Here is a 7,382-nt window from a genome sequence, read left to right as displayed (position 1 = left end):
AAGCCCACAAGCCATGAGACAGAGCTGAGCCTCCTCGCATGACCTTGGCACAAGCATTCCCAAGGCCTGAGGGTTCTCTGAACAAGGACTTTGATGACTGCAAACGCTGTGCCTCCCTGTCTACCTGCTTCCTTCCAGCTCTTTTTGCTTAAGTTATACACAAGTGCCAAGTGCTCAGTTGTGACTCCTAAATCATATCACCGTGGGTGTTGTGGATGCAATGATTTCGACTTAAAATGCAAACATGCAAATCTAGGCAAATTAGGTCCCTGGATAAGCTTAACAAAATGCCTCACTATCCATATGCTAGCATGGTGCTCAACTGTGCCCTGTCACTTCCTCGTGCCATTTGGAAAGCCCTCTGTTGTTGCTGATAACTCCCGGAGCCAAGCGTTCCCGGCCTCTTACCCTCTGGGTCTGGTTGTTGGTCACTAGTTCATAGAGGGGGGCTGCTTTGGTCACCTCCAGCAGGACTGGCTCGGCAGGGGAGTCAGGGCTGGATGTCACATGACAGAGGGGGCAGGATGAGGGGCATCGTCCCTTGCTCTGGCACTCCATGCGGACTCCAGCTGCCATGCGCTTGGTGCCAGAGTCTGACAGGCTGGCGATATACTCTGGGAACGTCAGCACCTTGGGGTCTCTTTCTCGCTCCTCTGACTCATCGGATGGGGAGTTGCCTGTGGACACAAAATGAAAAGAAATAGTGAGAAAGTCAAAAGCTCAAGGACTGGCATGACCTCATGCCCCACCCCCAATTCTTGGCAGATCAGAAAATGTCCCTGAGGGTATCAGAATGTGATTCTGCCCTCTCACTTAATTTGGGTCACCCACCCTCTAGGCGACCCAGAGATCTACAGACAGCCCTTCCAAGTGTGAGACGCAGTTGTTTCCTCTCTGAGAAAGGTCCTCTCAGCAGGACACTTCTGCAGGACCTGTGCTGATGGCCATGATGGAGAACAAAAATAGTAACGACATGCTTGTTTTATGACTCAGTTTCTTCTTCTGTAAAGTGAGGATACTAATAGTACCTACCTCTAACATTGTGTAATGAATAAATGGCAAAATGTTTTTAAAGCATGTAACACAGTGGGTAGCATCTGTCAAACCACCGCCATGATGGTTTCAATCATAAATATAGTTAAGATTTGTGGAGCCTGTACTGAAAAGATGGTTCAAAATCTCCTTTAACCACTACACAACTCTCTGCATGAAGTTCTAGGATTATGCTCATTTTACAGATGAGAAAAGTGAGGCCAAGAGCTAATCTATTGTGAGTGCTAGAGTCTGAATCCTTGTTTGTCTGATTCCCAAGTCTTCAGGTCACAGAAGAAGAAGAAGAGGACTTTATCACTTCATTGTTAATCAACAGATTAGAGATGTAGAGAGAATTTGGACTTTTTCAAAAAAACTTTCACTCCAAGGCCTGAGAAATGGGCTGTTGCCACGTTTGTTTGATGAGTGAAAGGTAAGGAAGCTCTTGGTCTATTTTTGGTGGCAAGCATGAGAACTATCCAACAGAGAATAACAGTTTCTTTCCTATACAAGAAGGCGCTGCTTGATTTTTCTCCTCCCAGTCCTCATGATTCTCCACTCAGTTTATTCATTCAAAATGAAAATGGAAATAGAGTTGGTGACAAAAAGCACTGGGTTACTTAAGAGATTCCTGACCTCTTTTGCTACTGTTGCAGTCCTGAACATGAGACAAATTTAGAGAGAGGGCTGGGCTTTTGGAAATGATGAGCATATACACGACATTCACTCTGGTCCTCCTGGACTCATCAAAAATGTGATACTTGGTAGGCTGGATCTTTGGGGGAACTGGTTGGAAGGATTTGCAAAGTGGTTCTACAAGGTGACTGTAAGATGCAGACTCAATAACTTTATACACGCCTTCTCTCCTTCGGGGTCCAGGGAGCTCTCTGCCTTTCTCCCTCTTGTTTGCTATGCAATAGGAGCCCATCTGGAGATGTCATGAGGCATTTGGGCACTGTTGTTTCACGGGTGCCGTCCTTATGCAGATGAGGCATTTCTACCCCGCAGTTCCACTGGCATGGGAGTTCTCCTGCATGCCAAGGCAAAGGACTTCCTTGGTTACTATAAATATGGTATGCAATTCATTTTGCGTTTGCATTTTGTTAAATCATGTGCCCAGAGTTAAGTTCATGACCTTCAGATATTATAAGGGAACTCCATGCACCAGAACCAAGCAGGACGGCATCAAGTGAAACTAGTCCCCAAATCACCTTAGCCACAGGCATGTCTTGATTGATATTTAAATGTATGTAACTCAATCAACTCCGTGGCTGGAGTATTAATTAGTAAAGTGGTCACAGCTGGCCCAGGACTGGCCTCATCCAGCCCCAGACCAGGCCTCCAATCTTCAATACACTGTATGGACCAGGCAGAAATGAGTGGCCGTGGACTGAGGTCTTTGGATCCTCAGTGTGATTTCATTCATTGGGAAACTGAAAAATTGAAATCCTACCCTACCTCCCAAATCAATAAAGTTAAGTTTCTTTACAAAATAAGATTTTTTGTAGAATGTTATATATTTTGATCTATTTTTTTAATTTAATTTTTATTAAATCATAACTGTATACATTTAGGGGGTCCAATGCGATGATTTTGAAATTTCTCCACGCAAGCCTTGTCGAAGGGCTGAGGGTGTCTCGGTCGCCTCTAGGCACCTTCGACAGAGGCGGGAAAAAGAGTTTCCAGAAAAGGACCGCTAGGTGGCGATATTAAGTCTGAAATGACTTGAGAGAGCCAAGAAAAGTCTCCAGAAATTTTGTCTGACTGTGGAAAATAAACTTATGGAAAAACAACGCATGCCTATTTTAAAAATATTGTGGAGGTACGATTTTTTTTTCAGTTGGATAATTAAAAATTAAGGGATAGAATGATTGCATAACACTTATCCTAAGGAGAAAAACACAGAGGGGCATAGGTAAAGACAGGATAATTAAGGGAAAATAAAACCCCCTCCCTCAGTACCCTTAACATGGACTGAAAGTTACTTTAAAGGGGAAGTAACATGCCACCAAATTCCTTTTCTCTCTCCTTTAATCCCCAAATACCCAGAAGCTGCCCCAATCCCACTCACGCATCACTGAGGATGTTCGGGTCTCACAGACCATCCGGCCACGTGGGGGCGCTGCCACCACAGACTCCGGAGCTGAGGGCCCACCAGCCTCCCACCTGGCTCACTGTCACCCATCGCCAGGGCTGGTGATGGCTGGAAACGTTTGCAGGGTTGCTCCCCTTGCTGCTGTTTCTTGGCCATCCCAGTTAAAAATCAAGATTCAGCGAATCCCCCTCCAAATGCTTCAGCCCTAGATACTTGGCAAGGTGAGGGAATAGAGAGGAATGGGAAGGAGCCTGCGGAAAACGATGGTGGAACCCACCACCGTCTCGATTGAATTCAGAACCCTGTGCTCTGTCTCCTGAAAATCTTCCAGTCCACATACAGAGAGGGCCCTGCTGGAGGCCAAGGCCAGCTGTCCCCCCAACCCCGTCTTCAGACAGGACTAGGACAGAGCTGTCTGGAGAGGAAGGAGCTAGATTTACTGAGAAGTAACGAACAGCGAGCTCCCCAAAGCTATCTATTCAGGATCCAGCGAAGAATAGGGATGTGTGTGTGAGGGAGATTTTTCAAAGAAGAAATGCATTTCCTATGTGCAGTTAAAGATACAGTTGGGAAATACTCTTTAAAATGATGGAGTCCGGTGATGAAAGCCCAGATAAATCTCCCTTAGCCCAAAGAAAGCACCTATAACCATCATGTCTGTGCTACAGGAGAGAGTAGCTCAGGTCCTAAAAGCTCCAGCAGAGTCCCATCTTTGCCATTTGCTTTTAACTCTCCCTGCACTGGAGTGGGAGGTGGAGAGTTGCCTTGCGGAGACTCCACCTTATTTCATTTGGGAGTGAGTGTTGGTTCATCACCCCTCTTCTACCCTCTAGAGCCTGGGTGGACATGTTTTAGTGATTTGAGACACTATGCTCTTAGAAGGTAAAATAAACCTTCTATGTCAATACATACTCAGACTTTGTACATAAGAAATAAACCACAATTAAGGCCTCCAAAATTGTAACTGACAACAGTGACATCTGAGAAAAATGTCCAGGTGTGACTCTCTCACCCCATTTGCTGAATTCACCCCTTTGCTCTTAGGGGAGTCCAGTTAGACACTTCAGTTTTTTACAAGGAGAAGAACATCCAACCTGGAATGTAGTTAACAACCCTAAAACTGCAAAGGATTTTGCAAATACAGTTTGCTATAAATAAATGCCATTTGCTTTAGGCTAAATCTGTATCCGACAGCACACAGTGGATAAATTCCCCCAATAGAATATCATGGTATGAGAATATGGGCATCCTTAATGCTCAGCATCTCACTGTGGATGTGCCCAGGGCCTTCGGCATGCACGTACTGACCCACCTCCACTCAGGAGCACACGAGGGTGTTAAAAGTGAGTGACCCGTTCTCATTCAGGGTCTGCTCTGCTGCCAGAAACTGACGGGTCGTGAAAGCAACTTAGTTATTATGAAGTAAATTGGTACAATTCCTGTAGGATTCTGGGACTGCTTAAGAATCTCTCTCCTGAGTTGGTGCCCAAGGCAATGAGATGCTAATGACATCACAGCTAGAGCTAGAAGAGGCAGTTCATTAGGCAGCAGAGAAATCAAATGCAAACTAGTCAGATCCCAGCTTTTGGAGACAGCTCAGGATCCATAGGAAAGAAGGCTTGACTTGGGGTGAATGAAGCAAAGTCACAGTAGATCACACCCTGAAGCCACCAACACCTCATATCCCACAACGTCCCACAACCCTCACCCTACTCTAGTGTCCCAGCCGGGTGTCCTGGAGTTAAATGAATTCACATTTCAGTCCATCCCAGGCTCTAATCAGTCTTGCAGGATGTTTAATTGTGCCTTTGGACAAAGAGGTCGCTCTGACATTAAACTGAACTCCCAGACCTGCCATGATGACATACTTCCTGGGACCCAAATATAATACGATGCAATGGGTTACTAGTTAACCCATAAGAGGATGGAGCGTAAACTGACCACTTCTCTCTCCACCTCTATATGAGATGCTAAGTTTCCCAGGGTCAGGAACTTTGTCTTTTTCATCTTTGAAATTCCTTTGCCTAGTTTTGGTCTATCTGTCTACTTGCATCCATGAATACATTGGACTGAATACATTAAGTCATAATCACAGATTTAGAATTTCTACAAAAAAGAATGAAAACTAAAGCTTGCAACAATCAAGTAGAAAGAACAAAGCATTATCCTGAAGACAGCCAAGTCTACACCCCTAGCCAGGATCTCTCCCTCAGCTACTAGAACCGAAATAAGCTTCCTTGCATATCCACTTGCCCGTCCCACAGGCACCTCAAACTCAACGTGTCCCAAGCCGCAGTCATCATTTCCTCCACATTCTCAGCAACTGTGCCTCTTCCGGCAGGTCCTAGCTCAGCAAAAGGCATCACCAACCTCGCGACTTGCTCCAGTCAAAAATCCTGGCATTGTCACTGGTGCCCCCACATGGTCATTCTCTCTCTCTCCTCCCTTTCTGTCTCTTCCCCTCCCCACCCCATAACCTAATCTTCCTAATCTTAAATTTATATTCTTCTTCTCCCCAAAGCATCTCTCTCTCTCTTTCTTGCCATGCTCACGGCCACCCAAGGGCAATGGCAAGTATACCGTCTGAACCCGACTGCCTGGGTTTGATTTCTGAACTTACCACTTGCTAGATGTGTAATGTGGGGTGAGTTTCTTAGTCTTTGTTTCTCATATGAAAAGTAGGATAATAACTAAATTGCCCTAGTAAGGCTGTGGAAAAGGTTAACTGATATCATTCACAAAGAAAGTCTCGAGCTGAGCCTGGGGCACAGTGCTGCTTCTTAAATTTGCTTACTCATCCACTGCCAATCTACTTCCCAACATTACGGGGCTGTCATTTGGTGGGTTCCTTGAAGGACAAGGTTATGTCTTATTCTCCACTGTTAATATCCCACATGCCTATACGTAACCTGCATTAATGTATTCAACAATTCATTACACAAATATTTACTGAGCGACTGCAAGTGTTTGTTGAATTAATAAATCATGTCTAATGACTTGTCTACAAAGTGACTACCCTCTGGGCTCTGCAGGTACTAACTAGACAGGCTGGGTTTAAATTCATCTTGGGAAGCGCTGCCCTGGGTCCTTCTAAGACGTTTGACTTTTTGTTTATGCACTTGTCCTTTCCTACAAATGAATTTGTAAGTTTAAAAAACAAAATCCCTTACTTTTTGCTTCACAATTAAGGTTGCCGTATACGTCAGACCCAGTTCATGGGTATTTCTTCAGGAAGTTTCTAGAAATAGCAGAAGGTCTTTGTTATAAGCATGCCCTGCAGCCAGCCCCCGGAGAGCAGTGTGTATGGGGCTTGAGGTCCGGCGGAATAATTAGCAGTCATCATATACCCACAGGCAGCTCAGCAAAACGCCATTAACTAGACTGTGAGAGAAGAAGTGTCTTCTGGAAAACTGAATTTTTTTTGTTTAATTGATACTCAACCAGAAAATGCTTACTTTCCCTCCAATCTTTGTTGACATTTTTCTTTTCTAAAAATGCAGTTTTCCAATTTCCTGCCTGCTTCACGAAGCATTGCCTACAAAACAGAATTAAACCTGTCCCCAAGGAGCCTCCAGGTGACGGTTTTGTTCATCAATTATGACTATGCAGATTTGGAAGCTGTAGGAGACAGAAATAAAATGGTATCTATGCCTCCGAGCAGCTTTACAAAAAAATTTTATCGACAACATAAGGTTTTATTTTCTTAAAATTGTCCCCTTTTAATAGGCATGTTGTCAAATAAATAATTGTCTGGTTGAGGTTCCTGGCTAATTAGGTTTACATCAGATTGAGGTTTTGGCGTCGATGCTTTTGCCAAAAGTTGTTAGTCAGCTTTGGCAAAGGAACAGTAAATTTAATAACGAATTGACTGAACTCATCCAAGCCTCCATTTCTGGTCAGTAATAGTGAAGTTCCATCTGGGACGAGAGGTTGCACTAGAGCCCCGGTTCTCCACCTGTGGGCTGTGACCCCTTTGTAACAATGAAAATACATCCTGCATATCAGATATGGACATTACGATTCATAACCGAAGCAAAGTTACAGTTATGAAGTAGCAACGAAAATAATTTTATGGTTGGGGGTCACGGCAACATGAGGAACTGTATTAAAGGGTCGCGGCATTAGGAGGCATTAGGAAGGTTGAGAACCACCGCAGTAGAGGAATGGCAGGAGAGCATAATCCACCAAGGTACTAACAGTACCAAGGTACTAATGGCCTTTGAAATTCAGCTGTGACTCCAGCTGCACCCCCCCC

At 44.6% G+C, this 7,382-nt stretch overlaps 1 protein-coding gene across 1 annotated transcript in view; it reads right to left on the bottom strand.

Annotated features, from left to right (window-relative positions):
* Window positions 1-7,382, bottom strand: part of ASTN1 (astrotactin 1) — a 316,741-nt gene that overhangs the window by 31,022 nt on the left and 278,337 nt on the right. The window contains 1 exon segment of the mRNA XM_012802586.2: window positions 409-677. Within this exon segment, the coding sequence (XP_012658040.1) occupies window positions 409-677 (269 nt within the window).

This window comes from Otolemur garnettii, unplaced genomic scaffold (assembly GCF_000181295.1).
Source record: "Otolemur garnettii isolate 467f Iridium unplaced genomic scaffold, OtoGar3 scaffold00016, whole genome shotgun sequence".
Lineage (NCBI taxonomy): Eukaryota > Metazoa > Chordata > Mammalia > Primates > Galagidae > Otolemur > Otolemur garnettii.
This window is presented reverse-complemented; position numbering and strand designations above follow the sequence as displayed.